At 43.0% G+C, this 19,358-nt stretch overlaps 1 protein-coding gene across 1 annotated transcript in view; it reads left to right on the top strand.

The window, feature by feature from the left end:
- Positions 1–19,358, top strand: part of LOC122564614 (hemicentin-1-like) — a 421,032-nt gene that overhangs the window by 345,919 nt on the left and 55,755 nt on the right. The window contains exons 83-84 of the mRNA XM_087998302.1: positions 1,780–1,993; positions 17,758–17,892. Of these exons, the coding sequence (XP_087854428.1) occupies positions 1,780–1,993; positions 17,758–17,892 (349 nt within the window). The remainder of the gene's footprint in view (positions 1–1,779; positions 1,994–17,757; positions 17,893–19,358) is intronic.

Raw genomic sequence — 19,358 nt, 5'->3', positions numbered from 1 at the left:
AGCTTCTCTGCGGATTGGAAATCTGTTGTTTTTGTTTTAAGGCTGTTTGCTGCCAATGCAACAGAGGCACATTCACCAGTCCACACAATCACAGACCCTGTGACATCACTGCCAGTGATGATGCAGGTAGTTGCCTGCATCAAAGAGCAATGTTTTGGATGCCTGTCGTTTGCTGCCAGACTCCCAACCCCTACCTCATTTGTTATGCAGCTTGCTATTCTGCTTATATCCCACTTCCTGTCTCTCTGCTGCACTTTTCATTGCCCTGCTCCCAACTCTTGAAACTTTGCTGCCTCACTACAGTCTCACCTGCTGCCCCATTCCCTGAACAAACCAGCAAGCCAGGCAATGGGACAGACAACTTAGAGAAGCAGAGAACAGCATAAGTTGACAGGCAGAAACAATGAATACGCAATAATCATATCAACAATGCCAATTTTCTATTCCAATAAGTTGGCAGGAGATAATGTTACTTAAATATGATACAGAAATATACATGTGTGATATCTGAATGGTCATATTTCAAACATTTTATACTCTAGGTTTATGTTGATTGGGTGAGTGCCAAAGAGTGGCAGATTAATACTGGGAAGTGGAATACCTCTAGGTTCATTTGTGATCTGGAGGCACTTGTTTCTGAAATGCTCTTCAGCATTGAAGCAGGCTAGGGTACAGATTACAGTGATAGTGCATTGTCTACTATTTTCAACTCAAAAAACATTTCCTTCTGTTGTACACATTTGTAACATAAATTAGTTTCAGTACCAAGCCTCACCAGCTCAGAGATAGTAGAGGAGTAAAACTTTCCACACCCAACAATTTGCCTTAATCCCAGTGCAGATGCATTTACTCGAATAGAGGGATATTTCTATTTCTGGTATCAATCGGGTAACTTACTCAGTTTTGAGGTGCTAATCTCTCAAAACCAGTTCTCTTGGCCAGGCCATGTTGTTCATATGCCTAACACCAGACTTAGAGAATCATAAAGTCCTAGAGCACGGAAGACCCATTGCTCCAACTAGTCCATGATGACAAAGTTTCCCAAGCTAAACTCATCCCACCTGCCTACGTTCACTAAATATCTCTCCAAACCTTTCTTATTTGTGTACCTATCCAAATGGTTAAGATGATGTTTACCACACTTGCCTTATTGCTCAGTCCATTGAGTGTAGGAATTGGTACGTAATGTTCAGGTTGTAAAGGACATTGGTGAGGCCACTGTGTACTGTGGTCTCCTTGCTTTAGGAAGGATATTATTAAATTATTACCATTAATTTCTAAAGCAAATACTCTACTCTGAGTCCAGTCTGGCAGAAAACTCACAGGAGGCCAGCAGGAATGCTTTAGGAATGTCCTCAAAGCAAATATCATTGCTGATTAATAAGAAACCTTGATTTGTACCAAGCAAAATGGAGAAAGTTTATGCAGGAAACCAACAAACTCATCAAGAGACTTCATTGGGAGCACACAGAGACAAAATCAGGATAACAGAGAATGCACAAGTCTCCAGACAACCCGTCCATTCAACCCTTCATGCACCACTTGCCTCACCTGTAGCAGAGTCTGCACATTATGCATTGGCCTTAACAGCTCTTTCAGAATGCATGGAATGGGATGGAAGTAAGTTAATCACGATCTCCAGGGATTGCTGAAGAAGAGAAAAAGAATTTCTTGTTTCTTACATTAGCCCATTTAGAGCTTGTCAGTTCAGCATTGGACAATGCTGTGCCCACACCAAGACAGCTGAGAATGGTTAACTTCCTCTCTTTATTCCCACAGCCAGAGGACGCCGGTGTCTACACCTGCACAGCAGTGAGTGCAGCCGGGAAGGCCAGCCATGATATCCGCCTGTTTGTAAGTGTTCAACCAGCATTCACGGAACTCCCTGCAGATGTATCTCTGCACAAAGGGGAAAGGCTTTTATTGACATGTGCTGCAAAGGGCCTTCCAATTCCACTCATCAGCTGGAATTTCAATAACAAACCTATAACAGGTATGTAAATAAACAAAGAAGACTGTGTTATTTCCTGGAATTTATACTTTGTAAAGAAGCAACATCATAGAAATTTACAAATTATTTGCAATCTTTCATTTTACCAGTTTAGTCTGACACTTTACACGAGGTGCTGACAGTTTGGTTACTGTATTTCCTCATTCAAATAGCTATTCCTCATAAAAGTCAATACAAAGTGCAATAAGCCATTTGACAACAGAAGAATCACAGACTGTTTAAGTCCTCTCCTCAGCTCTAGGTAAATTTTCTTAGAAGAGATCTCTGGAAAACTTGCAGTAAGCATAACCCTGCCCAATATCTGTACTCCCTTACCCAAGGACTGTCAAGACTCAAAGCATACAAGCTGCTTCTCAACTTCTCCTAACTGTTAACAAGCTGCTGAGAATCAATAACCCCATGTAAACTGGGAATCCAGTGTGTAGACATTTTAATAATTTATTTGAACCATTAGCAAAACTGATTTCATCATTGCATGACTTGAATGTGTCATCATGGAAACGGTGGAGAACTTGTCTGAATTTCCCTAAAATACATAAATAAAGATCAAGAAGTCTTGATTTTAAAATTCTCATCCTGTTTTCAATTCTGTCCAAGACCTTGTTCCTCCCTATTTTTTAAATCTCCAACAACCCTCCAACCTTTCAAGATGTCTGTGCTGATCTGATTCCAGCCTGTGGTGCAGCCTGATCTTAACTATTCTGCTGTTAGTGGGCATGCATTCAGTTATCATGATCCTCAGTTCTGGTATTCCCTTCCTACATCCTCTTTAAATTGCTCTTTAAAACCTACCTCTTTGAACAAGTTTTGTTATTTGATCAATATATCTCTATATGTGGTGTCAGCATCAACTTTTGTTTTATATTGCACCTGTGAATTGATTCAGGATATTTGACATATTAAACTTGCGACATAAATACATTATTGATGACTCACCAAGCGGTGGACTGTGCCTGCGAAACTGTATTCCATTATAAATACCTTTAGGTGAGGGAAATTAGGGTGAGTGGAGGAAAATAAAGTGCCCACCCATAAACACACATTTACAGAGCGGTATTTCTGGGGCCAGTTACTAGATGCCAGAGTTTGGTTTAATCCCAGTACTGGCTGAGGTAGTTTTTTTGGGTCCTGTCTCCTTGTCAGTAGTAAGGTTATGACATATTGAACACAGTGGTTTTCTTTGTACTTTTATGATTTCTTTTATCTTTATTGCAAAGCTGAATCATACACTAGTATCACTATTTGCTTTAGATTAAAGTTTAAATGGAACAACATAAATCCAAAGTAAATACATTCTAAGATTCCAAAGAGGTCTTATTGTTGGAAAATGGAACTTGTCTCTCTTCTGTTAAAACTCTGGTATTCATTTGAGACATAGGTTTTAGAAATGTTGGGTTAAAGATCTGGGTTAGGTCAATGGCACTTCTCTGTTCAGATTGTATTAACCAGGTTAATTAATAACAAGGCTATTGTATTCTGTGTATTGTGGTATACAGGAGGGTTACTATTTCATACAGACCCAGACATTCATCTTGCTGTGACAACTGTCTTTTTATTGAAAATTTAACATATTTTTACAAGTTTACAAATAAAAAAAACCCCAAGTATAAACATTGATATACAATTAAATCTTAAATAAATAATAACCAAAATTTGTCAAACAAAAAAAAGATACCTAGAGAAAAAAAACAAAACTCAACTAACTACTAATCTAACCTACAACTAACCAGAGTGTATAATTAAGTCTCTTACATTATTCAAAGAAGAGAAAAAAAACCCAACAGATAACACACAAATTGGGTAGTGAGATATATGATCGGAATGTTTTAACATCAAATCGTAACAAAACCCGTATTCGTGTGGGATTCCTCTCCCAAGGGGCCCCGGATCAGCCAGGTCCGCCATCTCAATTAAATAAAAGCCCTTGTTAGGATGGCCGAAATATCTGTATTTATGTAATTCAAGAAGGGCTGCCATATTTTATGGAATAATGCAGTCTGTTTGCAAAACCTGCGCCCACACCTCCTCCTTCACCTCCATCCAAGGTCCTAAAGGAGCCTTCCACATCCATCAAAGTTTTACCTGCACATCCACCAATACCATTTATTGTATCCGTTGCTCCTGATGCGGTCTCCTCTACATTGGGGAGACTGGACGCCTCCTAGCAGAGCGCTTTAGGGAACATCTCCGGGACACCCGCACCAATCAACCACACCGCCCTGTGGCCCAATATTTCAACTCCCCCTTCCACTCTGCCGAGGACATGGAGGTCCTGGGCCTCCTTCACCACCGCTCCCTCACCACTAGATGCCTGGAGGAAGAACGCCTCATCTTCCGCCTCGGAACACTTCAACCCCAGGTCATCAATGTGGACTTCAACAGTTTCCTCATTTCCCCTTCCCCCACCTCACCCTAGTTCCAAACTTCCAGTTCAGCACTGTCCCCATGACTTGTCCTACCTGCCTATCTTCTTTTCCACCTATCCACTCCACCTCCTCCCTGACCTATCACCTTCATCCCCTTCCCCACTCACCTATTGTACTCCATGCTACTTTCTCGCCACCCCCACCCTCCTCTAGCTTATCTCTCCATCCTCCAGGCTCTCTGCCTTTATTCCTGATGAAGGGCTTTTGCCTGAAATGTCGATTTTGCTGCTCCTCAGATGCTGCCTGAACTGCTGTGCTCTTCCAGCACCACTAATCCAGAATCTGGTTTCCAGCATCTGCAGTCATTGTTTTTACCATATTTATAAAGAAGTCAAGGGAATACATGCCATGATTAATCTGTGCCAATTCGAAAGTCCAGGTGGGCCCTCAGCCACCCAGTTTACCAAAATAATTTTCCTTGCACAGAAAGAGAGAATAGAAAATAATCTCTTCCCGCGCATATCCAGGGAGGGTAAGTTCGAAAAGCCCAAAAGGAGAGATACAGGGTCCACTCGAATTTCCGTTGCCAAGATTTCTGTCAGAGCACTTGCTACTTTAGTCCAATATCTACAGATCCTATGACAGGTCCATAAGCAATGTACAAGAGTGCCAACCTCTATTTTACATTTGGGACACATTGGAGATGCTCCTACCTTAAATTTTGCCAATCGGTCCGGTGCTATATGGGCCCTATGAAGTATCTTCAACTGAATGGCCTGAGTTCTGTTGCAGATGGTGATTCTTCTGGCGTTTTCCCAAATGTCATTCCACGTTTCTATAGAGATTTCCAATCCTAAATCCTGATCCCATGTTTTAAGCAGATTGTCCATATCTCCCAATACTTCATCATGTAATAAATGATAAATAGTACTGACGTTCGCTATCTGATTTATAAAGACTATCTAATAACGTAGTCTTCTTCTGTATGTAATCTCGAATTTGGAAGTATCGAAAGAGGTCTCCATTAGGTAATCCGAATTTCTGACACAGCTGTTCAAAAGACATCAGGACCCCTTCTTTAAACAGATCCCCTAAACATGAGATACCCCTGGATCTCCAGAGTTTGAAAGTGACATCTGTAAGCCGTGGTTGAAATCCCCATGCTCCCACTATCGAAGCATAGGGGGATGTTTTATGTGAATTGCCCTCATTTTGCCGCATTATATTCCAAGCTTTAATTGTGTTTAGTATTATAGGGTTTTTACATTGATCCGTAATGATTTTCCTCTTGTCTGAAAATAAAAGGTTAATAAGTGGGTATTTTACTTGAGAAGCCTCGATGTCCAGCGAGGTTGATTGCGGGTCAGACAAGACCCAATCAACTATGTAACTTAATAGGGAACTTAACTGATATTTCCTAAAATCTGGGAACTCCAATCCTCCCCTTACCTGTGGAAGCTGTAGCTTCTTCAGCTTAATGAGGGGCCATCTATGATTCCAGATAAAGGAACCCAACCAGCCATATAATTTACATAGTGCCAGCCTCGGCAGCATCACCGGAAGCATTCTCATAGGATATAGGAGACGGGGCAGGACATTCATTTTAATTAGTGCTATTCTACCCAGCCAGGAAATTGAAAGGTCTCCCCATCGCTGGAGGTCCTGCCTTATCCCTTCCAGTAAATGCACAAAATTAGCCTTGTATAACTGACCAAATACTGGGGTAATAAAAATGCCTAAATAAAAGAAACCCTCCAGGGACCACCGAAAGGGAAAGTGGGATCCGTACAAAAAGTGGGATATACTAGCAAGGCCACCCATTGGCATAGCCTTCGATTTTGAGAAATTAAATTTCATAACCTGAAAATACACTGAATGTATTAATAACTTGGATTAAGCGAGGTACGGACATCAAAGGATTACTGAGAAATAGAAGAACATCATCTGCATAAAGGGTAATTTTATGTTTACCTGTACCAACCCTCGGGGCTGTTATATTAGGGTCAGCCCATATAGCTTCTGCTAGTGGCTCAATTATTAGCGTAAATAACAATGGCGAGAGAGGACATCCCTGACGGCAGCACCTATCCACACTGAAACTATCCGAGCCTAATTCATTGGTAACCACAACTGCTTTGGGATCACTATACAATGTTGAGACCCATTTGGTAAACACCTTTCCAACGCCAAACCTTTCCAATGTGTAAAACAAATATGACCATTCAACCCTATCAAATGCCTTTTCCGCGTCTAATGAAACTACTACTCCTGGTATCTTTCCCTGATGACAGGCTTGAATCACATTCAAAACCTTTCTAACATTATTGGATGATCTACGTCCCTTAATAAACCCCGTCTGATCCTCCTTTATGATATGTGGCAGTATCCTTTCTAGCTTCAATGCTAACGTTTTAGAGAGGATTTAAAAATCTATATTTAGCAAGGATATTGGTCTGTATGACGCGCAATCTTCTGGGTCCTTTCCTTTTTTAAGGATAAGAGAGATATTCGCCTCTTTCAGCGAAGGCGGGAGACAGCCCTGACTGTATGGATAGTTATACATGTCCATAAGTGGACCAGCCAATATTCCTGTAAATTCTTTATAGAATTCAGCTTGAAAACCATCTGGGCCAGGCGCCTTACCACTCTGAAATTGCCTGATTGCATCAAGTATTTCTGAGTTAAGTCCAGAAAGGTCAGGTTTTTAAAAAATGACTGCATCCTCCTAGTCCTGTCTTCATAATCCTGCGATTTATAATAAATCAGAATAAAATTTTCTAAAGATTGCGTTAATCCTTTTATGATCATGAGTCAGAATACCCATACTTTCCTTGATAGAGGTGATAGTTTGAGGGGCCTTCTTTTTCTTTGCGAGAAATGCTTAGTATCTACCAGGTTTATCGCCAAATTCATATAACCTTTTTGCAAATAAGATTTCCCTCTTAGCCGTTTGGGTAAGCATAGTGTTTAGAGCTGTCCTAAGGGTCGTAATCCTTTGTAATTTGATAATAGAAGGTCTGTCAGCATATGCTGTTTCAGCCGCTTTTAAGCGAGCTTCGAGCAGACGCTGTTGTTCTCCCTTTAATTTTTTTCTGGGTCGCTGAGTATGAGATGATCAAACCTCGCGCATAAACTTTGATGGTCTGATTAGATTATGATTAGATTACTTACAGTGTGGAAACAGGCCTTTCGGCCCAACAAGTTCACGCCGACCCACCGAAGCGCAACCCACCCATACCCCTACATTTATCCCTTACCTAACACTACGGGCAAGTTAGCATGGCCAATTCACCTGACCTGCACATCTTTGGACTGTGGGAGGAAACCGGAGCACCCGAAGGAAACCCACGCAGACACGGGGAGAACGTGCAAACTCCACACAGTAAATCGCCTGAGGTGGGAATTGAATCCAGATCTCTGGCACTGTGAGGCAGCAGTGCTAACCACTGTACCACCATGCCGCCCACATCATTGATGGGTTGCCAGCCGTATCTGAATTAATTTCTAAAAAAGTTTTAAATTCTTGAGAGAAGTACTTTACAAATTTACTATCTTTCATCAGGAAGGGGTCCAAACGCCAATGCTGAGGGGATGTCTCATTGTTCCTCGCCTTGATTTCCATATATACAGCAGCGTGATCGGAAATTGCTATACTGCCTACTTTACAGGATGATATGGAATTTTTAAAAATCGAGGGGGCAAAAAACATATCGATTCTGGTATGACATTTACGTGAATTGGAGTAAAAAGAAAAATCTCTGCCCTGTGGGTGAAGACATCTCCATACATATACTACTAGTCCTAATTCTTTGTTCAAATCCACTAATTGTCTAGATCTGGGAGATAATCCTGTAGTACTCTTGGGAATCCTATCTATTTCCGGATCCATAGTACAATTAAAATCTCCCCCTATAATTGTATGACGAGCACCGAGAGCCATCAATTTTGAGAAGGCTTCCGTTATAAATTTAAAAGGATGTGCCGGGGGGCAATACAAATTTAAGATCCCATATTCCTCTCCATTTGTAAGGGCTTTAATCAGAATATATCGTCCAGATTCATCTTTTATCTGATTTAGGATTTTGAAAGGGAAATTCTTCTGAATAAGAATAACATCTCCCCTGCTTTTTGAGCTGAAAGAAGAAAAAAAGGCCTGATCAAATCCACCCTGTCATAATTTCAAATGTTCTTTATTCAATACGTGTGTCTCCTGTAGGAGAGCTGCATCAACCCTTTCTTTCTTGAGGTTTGATAATATTTTCTTCCTTTTGATTGGTGAATTACTCCCCTTGACATTCCAGGTGCACCACTTAACTGACTGATCAACCATAATCATCCGGGCAAGTCCGAGACCCCTCGGAAGGGGAAACCCTATCCAGAACATCCCGAGCATAGAGCATATAAAATTCACAAAAATAAAGGCTCTTTAATACACTCACATCAATATAATAAAAAACTATTTCTAAATAAAAAAAATATAAAACGTATTTAAATGGAGATTTTCCCCCTTGTTCCCAGGGGGTATCACTTCCTTTCCAAAAGTCCATCGTATCCTCTCCCAACCAGTGCCCCACCCTTGACCTAGGCACTCCTTGATAGAATGAAGAAAATTCAAATATACTACAGAGCTAGAGTTAACAGTGAGCACCCTACCTGCTCCCCCCCCCCACCCACACCAACACCTGGATATATTTGGTAATGTTAATACCATGTATAAACATATATAACTATAAAATTACAGCCTCAACAAGCAATAATTAAATATAATAATACAAAATAACAGGGGAAAACAACCCCGCTCTTCAAGACAGAAATAAAATAGGATAAGGTAACCACCTCCCCCCACCAACATTAACTAGACCCCCCCTGGCCTATATACATATATAAAAAAAGGGGAGAAAATCGCTAAGTAGAGAACAAATAAATAAATCCCTCTCCCCACCCCCCGAAAATAATATTAAACAGTCAGGTAAAAAAAGGGATTGATATAAAAAAAGGGGGGATGTAAACCGGGGTGGGGGGAGAGCAAAACAACATCAATTAACTCTTACAATTTATCTAAGAGAGTCCGAAAATTCCTTGGCCTTTTCCGGCGATCCGAAGTTATACACAGACCCTTCATGGTTTAAGCGTAGCGTCGCTGGGTAGCGCAAGGAGTACTGAATATTTAAGTCCCTTAAACACTTCTTCGCTTCATCAAACGCCTTCCTCTTTTGGACCAGAGCTGGGGAAAAGTCCTGGAATAACATAATCTTGGATCCTTTATAAATCATGGTTTGGGGATCTTTCCCAAGATTTCTGGAAGCTTCTAAGAGCATCTGCCTCTTCTTATAGCTCTGCAGTCGGAACAGGACCGGGCGGGAGCGCTGGTTCGAGCCGGGCCCGCGTATTGCGACCCGGTAGGCCCATTCCACCCTTACCTAGCCTGATCCAGCCTCCAGATCTAAAAACTGTGGAAGCCACTGCTTGAGAAACGCTGTAAGCTGGCCTTCCTCTTCCTGTTCGGGAAGGCCCAGCAAACGAATCAGTGTGATTCTCTAAGGTCCGGAGTCGCTGTTCAAGAGTCTGGACCCAATCCACGGCCGATTCTGCTGTAGTCTCGGAGGTCGCAGCCTTTAGCTCCGCCCCTCCGACTCGCCGCTTGATTTCTTTGATGTCTCGGTCATGCTTTTGTAGCGCAGCCGAGATTGAGTCCCATTGGCTCCGGGACTCTTCGATGAAGGCGTCAATCTTCGCATCAAGTTTAGAGATTATTTCCACGAGGCTCGCCACCGTAGGTAAGTCCGCCGGGGTGGCTGCAGCTGGAGAGGGTGGGGGAGGGGTTTCTGCTTCCCTTTAGTCATTTTTACTGGAGATTAAATTGTTTAAATTCAGTACGAAGCAACTAATTACATTAAGTAAAAACTATTTGAAGTGATTTGGTAAGTGTGGTGGAGGCGGGTGACCCACTTTGCCCAAGTCTTGGGAGGAGCACTATAGACTCAGACTTGCTGGGTCACCGCCATCTTGGATCCCCCACCACTGTGAGAACTGTTAAAGGTGACGAGGAATACATGACAGATCTACCAACACAATTAGTCAGGTTTTCGTAACAGTTTCTATGGTAGTTTGCTGTCATAGACCATTGAAGTGCAGCTTCGGGACAAAAGGAGGAAGTTCAGCCTCTTGATCCAGCTTCACCATTCAATCAGATCGTTGCTGACCTGTGTCTCGACTCCATTTCCTTAATTTTGCTCCATATACCTTGATAGACTTACTTAATAAAATTCATCGATCTTAGTGAAAGCTTCAATTGTCCCACCATCCATTACTTTTTATTCCCCTTGTATATGGAAGTGGAGACAGTGAATGATTTCAGAAGAAAATTGGAAGGTTGCTTGATGGAAGTAAACTTTCAGGGCTATTAGAGTGAGGAAATGGGACTGATTGGATTGCAGTATAGAGATCTGGCATGAATTCAATGAGCTGAATTACCTCCTGTATCATTATAACTTTGAGTATGTAACTCTGAGGATGGAGGAGGGAGATCCAGTAGATGTAGTGTACCTGGACTTTCAGAAAGCTTTTGATAAAGGCCCACATAGGAGGTTAGTGAGCAAACTTAGAGCGCATGGTATTGGGGGCAAAGTACTAACTTGGATTGAAAGTTGGTTGGCTGACAGGAAACAAAGAGTAGTGATAAACGGCTCCATTTCGGAATGGCAGGCAGTGACCAGTGGGGTACCGCAGGGATCAGTGCTGGGACCGCAGCTTTTTACAATATATATTAATGATATAGAAGATGGTATTAGTAATAACACTAGCAAATTTGCTGATGATACTAAGCTGGGTGGCAGGGTGAAATGTGAGGAGGATGTTAGGAGATTACAGGGTGACCTGGACAGGTTAGGTGAGTGGTCAGATGCATGGCAGATGCAGTTTAATGTGGATAAATGTATGGTTATCCACTTTGATGGCAAGAACAGGAAGGCAGATTACTACCTAAATGGAATCAATTTAGGTAAAGGGGCAGTACAAAGAGATCTGGGTGTTCGTGTACACCAGTCAATGAAGGTAAGCATGCAGGTACAGCAGGTAGTGAAGAAGGCTAATCGCATGCTGGCCTTCATAACAAGAGGGATTGAGTATAGAAGCAAAGAGGTTCTTCTGCAGCTGTACAGGGCCCTGGTGAGACCACACCTGGAGTATTGTGTGCAGTTCTGGTCTCCAAATTTGAGGAAAGACATTCTGGCTATTGAGGGAGTGCAGCGTAGGTTCACGAGGTCAATTCCTGGAATGGCAGGATTACCTTACGCTGAAAGACTGGAGCGACTGGGCTTGTATACCCTTGCGTTTAGAAGACTGAGAGGGGATCTGATTGAGACATATAAGATTATTAAAGGATTGGACACTCTGGAGGCAGGAAACATGTTTCCGCTGATGGGTGAGTGCCGAACCAGAGGACACAGCTTAAAAATATGGGGTAGACCATTTAGGACAGAGGTGAGGAGAATCTTCTTCACCCAGAGAGTGGTGGCTGTGTGGAATGCTCTGCCGCAGAGGGCAGTGGAGGTCCAGTCTCTGGATTCATTTAAGAAAGAGTTGGATAGAGCTCTCAAGCATAGTGGAATCAAGGGTTATGGAGATAAGGCAGGAACAGGATACTGATTAAGGATGATCAGCCATGACCATATTGAATGGTGGTACAGGCTTGAAGGGCAGAATGGCCTACTCCTGCACCTATTGTCTATTGTCTATAAAATTCTTTCTGATATCTCTCATTTTACCATTTTAAAAACTCATTGCTTCCACCTCAAATAGTCATAAGTAACAATACAAGTTGCATTTGGGAACTCATGAAGGTTCCCTCAGCAGCACCTTCCAAACTTGTGACTTTATCATCTAGAAGTAGAAGAGGCACAGATGCATGGGAACATCACAACTTGCAATTCCCCTCTAAGCTGCATACATTCTTGATGTAGAACCATATCGCTGTTCCTTTATTGTCACAGGGTCAAAATCCTAGAACTCCTTCCTAATGACACTGTGGGCATACCAACACTACACTACAACAGAATCAAGAAAGTTGCTCATCGCTTGAGGGCAATTAGGAATGGACAACAATTGCTGGCCTAGCCACTGATGCTTATATATAGCAGTGGCAATTACTTTAGCAGTTCTAAGCAACATGTATGAGAAACAGTATCATGAGTTTCCATAGCTATTAATTTAACCTGGGGCAGTGTTTGTTGAGGAATAAGACGGTGTTATTTTCTCGGTCTGTAGATTGTGAAGGAGCAAAAATGGCCTTTGCAGTGATATGTACTTCTTGTCAGATGTGGGAGTTTAAAGAGAGTTTAAGGGTTACTGGGGATTATATCTGCCATAAATGCTGTTGGATGCAAATCTTATCAGATCGAGTGGATCGGTTGGAGAGACAGATAGAAGCGATGAGGAATTTGCAACAGCAACAGTATGTGATGGATGGCAGTTATAGGAAGGGGGGAAAGTCTCAGATACAGTGACATAGATGGGTTAACTCCAGGAAGGGTGAGAGAGGTCGGCACCTAGGGCAGGGGTCTTTTGTGGATATACCCATTTCAAACAGGTATGCTGTTTTGGAAAATGTAGGCGGTGATGGATTCTCTGGGGAACGTAGCACGAACAGCCAAGTTTCTGGTATTGAGACTGGCTCTAATGCAATGGGGGTACGTCGGCTTCCAAGATATCAATTGTGTTAGGGGATTCTGTAGTCCGAGGTACAGACAGACATTTCTGTGGCCAGCAGAGAGAAAGCAGAATGGTGCCAGGATCAAGGATGTCTCAGAGAGGGTGCAGAATGTTCTCACGGGGGAGAGGGGCCAGCAAGAGGTCATTGTCCACATTGGAACCAACGATATAGGAAGGAAAAAGGTTGAGATTCTGAAGGGGGATTACAGAGAGTTAGGCAGAAATTTAAAAAGGAGGTTCTCAAGGGTAGAAATATCTGGATTACTCCCAGTGCTACGAGCTAGTGAGGGCAGGAATAGGAGGATAGAGCAGATGAATGCATGGCTGAGGAGCTGGTGTATGGGAGAAGGATTCACATTTTTGGATCATTGGAATCTCTTTTAGGGTAGAAGTGACCTGTACAAGAAGGATGGATTGCACCTAAATTGGAAAGGGACTAATATACTGGCAGGGAGATTTGCTAGAACTGCTTAGGAGGATTTAAACTAGTCAGGTGGGGGTGGGGACCCAGGGAGATAGTGAGGAAAGAGATCGACCTGAGACGGTACAGCTGAGAACAGAAGTGAGTCATGCAGTCAGGGCAGGCAGGGACAAGGTAGGACAAATAAATTAAACTGCATTTATTTCAATGCAAGGGGCCTAACAGGGAAGGCAGATGAATTCAGGGCATGGTTAGGAACATGGGACTGGGATATCATAGCAATTACAGAAACATGGCTCAGGGATGGGCAGGACCGGCAGCTTAATGTTCCAGGGTACAAATGCTACAGGAAGGATAGAAAGGGAGGCAAGAGAGGAGGGGGAGTGGCATTTTTGATAAGGATAGCATTACAGCTGTGCTGAGGGAGGATATTCCCGGAATTACATCCAGGGAAGTTATTTGGGTGGAACTGAGAAATAAGAAAGGGATGATCACCTTATTGGGATTGTATTATAGATCCCTCAATAGTCAGAGGGAAATTGAGAAACAAACTTGCAAGGAGATCTCAGCTATCTGTAAGAATAATAGGGTGGTTATGGTAGGGGATTTTAACTTTCCAAACATAGACTGGGACTGCCATAGTGTTAAAGGTTTAGATGGAGAAGAATTTCTTAAGCGTGTACAAGACAATTTTCTGATTTAGTATGTGGATGTACTTGCGAGAGAAGGTGCAAAACTAGACCTACTCTTGGGAAATAAGGCAGGGCAGGTGACTGAGGTGTCAGTGGGGGAGCACTTTGGGGCCAGCGACCATAATTCTATTAGATTTAAAATAGTGATGGAAAAGGATAGACCAGATCTAAAAGTTGAAGTTCTAAAGTGGAGAAAGGCCAATTTTGACGGCATTAGGCAAGAACTTTCGAAAGCTGATTGGAGGCAGATGTTCACAGGTAAAGGGACGGCTGGAAAATAGGAACACCTCAGAAATGAGATAACAAGAATCCAGAGAAAGTATATTCCTGTCAGGGTGAAAGGGAAGGCTGGTAGGTATAGGGAATGCTGGATGACTAAAGAAATTGAGGGTTTGGTTAAGAATAAGAAGGAAGCATATGTCAGGTATAGACAGGATAGATTGAGTGAATCCTTAGAAGAGTATAAAGAAAGTAGGAGTATACTTAAGAGGAAATCAGGAGGACAAAGCGGGGACATGAGATAGCTTTGGCAAGTAGAATTAAGGAGAATCTAAAGGGTTTTTACAAATATATTAAAGACAAAAGGGTAACTAGGGAGAGAATAGGGCCCCTCAAAGATCAGCAAGGCGGCCTTTATGTGGAGCCACAGAAAATGGGGGAGATACTAAATGAATATTTTGCATCAGTATTTACTGTGGAAAAGGAGATGGAAAATATAGACTGTAGGGAAATACATCTTGCAAAATGTCCAGATTACAGAGGCGGAAGTGCTGGATGTCTTGAAACAGTTAAAAGTGGATAAATCCCCAGGACCTGATCAGGTGTACCCGAGAACTCTGTGGGAAGCGAGAGAAGTGATTGTTGGGCCTCTTGCTGAGATATTTGTATCATTGATAGTCACAGGTGAGGTGCCAGAAGACTGGAGGTTGGCAAACATGGTGCCACTGTTTAAAAAGGTCGGTAAAGACAAGCCAGGGAAATATAGACCGGTGAGCCTGATCTCAGTGGTGGGCAAGTTGTTGGAGGGAATCCTGAGGGACAGGATGTACATGTATTTGGAAAGGCAAGGACTGATTAGGGATAGTCAACATGGCTTTGTACATAGGAAATCATGTCTCACAAACTTGATTGAGTTTTTTGAAGAAGTAACAAAGAAGATTGATGAGGGCAGAGCAGTAGATGTGATCTATATGGACTTCAGTAAGGCGTTCGACAAGGTTCCCCATGGGAGACTGATTAGCAAGGTTAGATCTCATGGAATACAGGGAGAACTAGCCATTTGGATACAGAACTGGCTCAAAGGTAGAAGGTGGTGGTAGAGGGTTGTTTTTCAGACTGGAGGCCTGTGACCAGTGGAGTGCCACAAGGATCGGTGCTGGGCCCTCTACTTTTTGTCATTTACATAAATGATTTGGATGCGAGCATAAGAGGTACAGTTAGTAAGTTTGCAGATGACATCAAAATTGGAGGTATAGTGGACAGCGAAGAGGGTTACCTCAGATTACAACAAGATCTGGACCAGATGGGCCAATGAGCTGAGAAGTGGCAGATGGAGTTTAATTCAGATAAATGCGAGGTGCTACATTTTGGGAAAGCAAATCTTAGCAGGACTTATACACTTAATGGTAAGTTCTTAGGGAGTGTTGTTGAACAAAGAGATCTTGGAGTGCAGGTTCATAGCTCCTTGAAAGTGGAGTCGCAGGTAGATAGGATAGTGAAGGCGGCGTTTGGTATGCTTTCCTTTATTGGTCAGAGTATTGAGTATAGGAGTTGGGAGGTCATGTTGCGGCTCTACAGGACATTGGTTAAGCCACTGTTGGAATATTGCATGCAATTTTGGTCTCCTTCCTATCGGAAAGATGTTGTGAAACTTGAAAAGTTCAGAAAAGATTTACAAGGATGTTGCCAGGGTTGGAGGATCTGAGCTATCGGGATAGGCTGAACAGGCTAGGGCTGTTTTCCCTGGAGCGTTGGAGGCTGAGGGGTGACCTTATAGAGGTTTATAAAATGATGAGGGGCATGGATAGGATAAATAGACAAAGCCTTTTGCCTTGGGTCGGGGAGTCCAGAACTAGAGGGCATAGGTTTAGGGTGAAAGGGGAAAGATATAAAAGAGACCTAAGGGGCAACTGTTTCACGCAGAGGGTCGTACGTGTATGGAATGTGCTGCCAGAGGATGTGGTGGAGGCTGGCACAAGTGCAACATTTAAGAGGCATTTGGATGGGTATATGAATAGGAAGGGTTTGGAGGGATATGGGCCAGGTGCTGGCAGGTGGGACTGGATTGGGTTGTGATATCTGGTCGGCATGGATGGGTTGGACCAAAGGGTCTGTTTCCATGCTGTACATCTCTATAACTCTATGAGTGGACCATACTCGAACCTACTCTATCATTCAATAAGATCATAACTGATCATCTATTTCAGTTGTGTTTTGGCACTATATCACCATACCCATCCCCACTTTCTTTAAATTCAGTAAAATAAAAGCTCCCAAATAGAATGACTAGTTTTAAGTGTATGTTCACTCATGCTTGATTTGCACAGATGGTTTCTCTGTATCTACTCACATTCACCCCTTAATCCTTTATTAACCATGGGAACAAAGGCAAGTTTATACAACCTGTTTTAACATCCTAAGCCCTAGGATCATTATGATTCTGCACTATATTCACTCAATTACCAATATGTCCTTCCTGAGGTGTAGTCGCCAGAACTGAATAGGTCTAACTAAGATATTTCATTAACCTTCAACTTCTTGCTGGTTCATGCAAAGGTTTTATAGAGACTGATTTTTGCTTCTGACAGGCTGAGATTCTGAATGTCATTGTGTCTTTGTGTTGGTGTGGGAACAGAGAAGGGAGTTCAGAATGAATGAAGCAACTTATAGAGGAACAGAGGGAAGGGGAGTCAGACTGGGCCTCCTTTCATGCAGCTCAAATAAACAATTCAAGAATGGCATTTTGACATGTACTACTTGTTAGCTAGGCAATGGTAGCTCATATAGCAGAAGCATGGTGCATTGTTGCATAAGGGGAAGAAGTAGACTCTTTGGCTTTTCGCACCCACTCCATCATTCAATCAGAGCAAGGCTGATCTTCTACCTCCACTCCATTTCAACACCCTAGCCCCATAACTCTATTCCTTTAGTATCCAAAAATTTATTTATCTCTTATTTTGAAATTCTTCAATGACTGATCATGCACAGCTTACTGAATAGAATTCTAAAGATTCACACCCATTGAGTGCAGCAATTTCTTATCATCTCAGTTCTACATAGCTGATTCTCATTTTGAGATTGTGTGCCCATGTTGGAGGCTCCCCAAGTAAGGGAAAAATCTTTCTAGCATCCCTATTCTGCCAACTCCTCTTTAGAATTTTATTTGTTATAATGAGATCACCTCTCATTGTAAGTAAGAGTGGATTCTTATGTTAAATGTTGCATAGTGAAATTAGGTAAATGACCTTTTTCTTTCTACGCTGGGCTAAGTAGTGCCATTTACCCAGCTGCTGTATCAATCAGGGTTCTTACCGTAGTTTACTCTGTTTTGTTATTCAGCGAAAGATTCTGGGAAAGAAGGTCGGAGTGAGCTGATAATAGAAAAGGTATCCAAAGAACATTCTGGTACTTACGTGTGCACAGCAGAAAGTGATGTAGGAATGATCAAGGCAGTTGGATTTGTCTATGTGAAAGGTAAGACTTCTACTGGCTGACTAGTGAACACTTTCCATTAACATTTTGGGAACAGTAATAACTTTCTACCAATCATGGAGCAAAAGCATTTCAGCAGCAGGTGTCAAGCGAGTGCCAGCCAGGGGAAAGGTAAGTTTGAATATAAAGTACTTATCTTGTGAATCAGCAGCCTCTATTTCAGCAGCAGGTGTCAAGAGAGGGGGCAGCCAGGAAGAAAGTTTGATTAGATTACATTACATTACAGTGTGGAAACAGGCCCTTCGGCCCAACAAGTCCACACCGACCCGCCGAAGCGAACCCACCCATACCCCTACCCCTACATTTACCCCTTACCTAACACTACAGGCAATTTAGCATGGCCAATTCACCTGGCCCTGCACATCTTTGGACTGTGGGAGGAAACCGGAGCACCCGGAGGAAACCCACGCAGACACGGGGAGAACATGCAAACTCCACACAGTCAGTCGCCTGAGGCGGGAATTGAACCCGGGTCTCTGGCGCTGCGAGGCAACAGTGCTAACCACTGTGCCACCGTGCCGCCCGTGGGCGGCACGGTGGCTCAGTGGTTAGTACTGTTGCCTCACAACGCCAGGGACCTGGGTTCAATTCCTGCCTCGGGCAACTGTCTGTGTGGAGTTTGCACATTCTCCCCGTGTCTGCCTGGGTTTCCTCTGGGTGCTCTGGTTTCCTCCCACAGTCCAAAGATGTGCAGGTCAGGTGAATGGGCCATTCTAAATTGCCCGTACTGTTAGGTGCATTAGTCAGGGGTAAATGTAGGGGAGTGGGTCTGGGAGTGTTGCTCTTCGGAGGGTCAGTGTGGACTTGTTGGGCCGAAGGGCCTGTTTCCACACTGTAGGAAATCTAATCTAATCTATAGAATACTTACCTCATGTATCGGCGGAACAAAGGCTGAACAGAAACGGAAGTGGATATGGGGACTGCTGGGTAAGTGAACTAATACATTCAGACAGTGGCTAAACCCGGAACATTACACTTGTTGGGTCTCTCACCCGTCCCCCTCCTCGAACCAAAGAAAAGGACTCTGTGTGGAGGGTTGCTAAGGTAAGGTTATTTTTGTCTCTTTTGGCAATTTAGAGCAGAGGGGATGGAAGCTATGGCAGTTGCATGCTTCTCTTGCAGGATGTAGGAAGTAAGGGTCACCACTAGTGACTTCACCTGTGACTACTGCAGCCAACTGCAGCTCTTCACACACCACATTAGGGAACTGGAGCTAGATGAACTTCGGATCATTTTGGAAGCTGAGAGGGTGATAGAGCGGAGCTATAGGGAGGGAGTCACACCTAAGTTACAGGATAAAGGTATCTGGTGACCATAAGGAGTGGGAAAGGCAGCTAGTGCAGGGATCCCTTGTGGCTGTTCCCTTCATTAAGAAAGATACCACTTTGGATACTGTTGGAGGGATGAGTTACTAGGAAAAAGCCACAGCAACCTGGTTTCTGTCTCTG

Source organism: Chiloscyllium plagiosum, unplaced genomic scaffold, assembly GCF_037043375.1.
Source record: "Chiloscyllium plagiosum isolate Xiang-an unplaced genomic scaffold, Cpla_swu_hap1 HiC_scaffold_21, whole genome shotgun sequence".
NCBI classification, from domain to species: Eukaryota; Metazoa; Chordata; class Chondrichthyes; order Orectolobiformes; family Hemiscylliidae; genus Chiloscyllium; species Chiloscyllium plagiosum.
The sequence above is the reverse complement of the archived record's forward strand: the minus strand, read 5'-3'. Positions and strand labels throughout refer to the sequence as shown.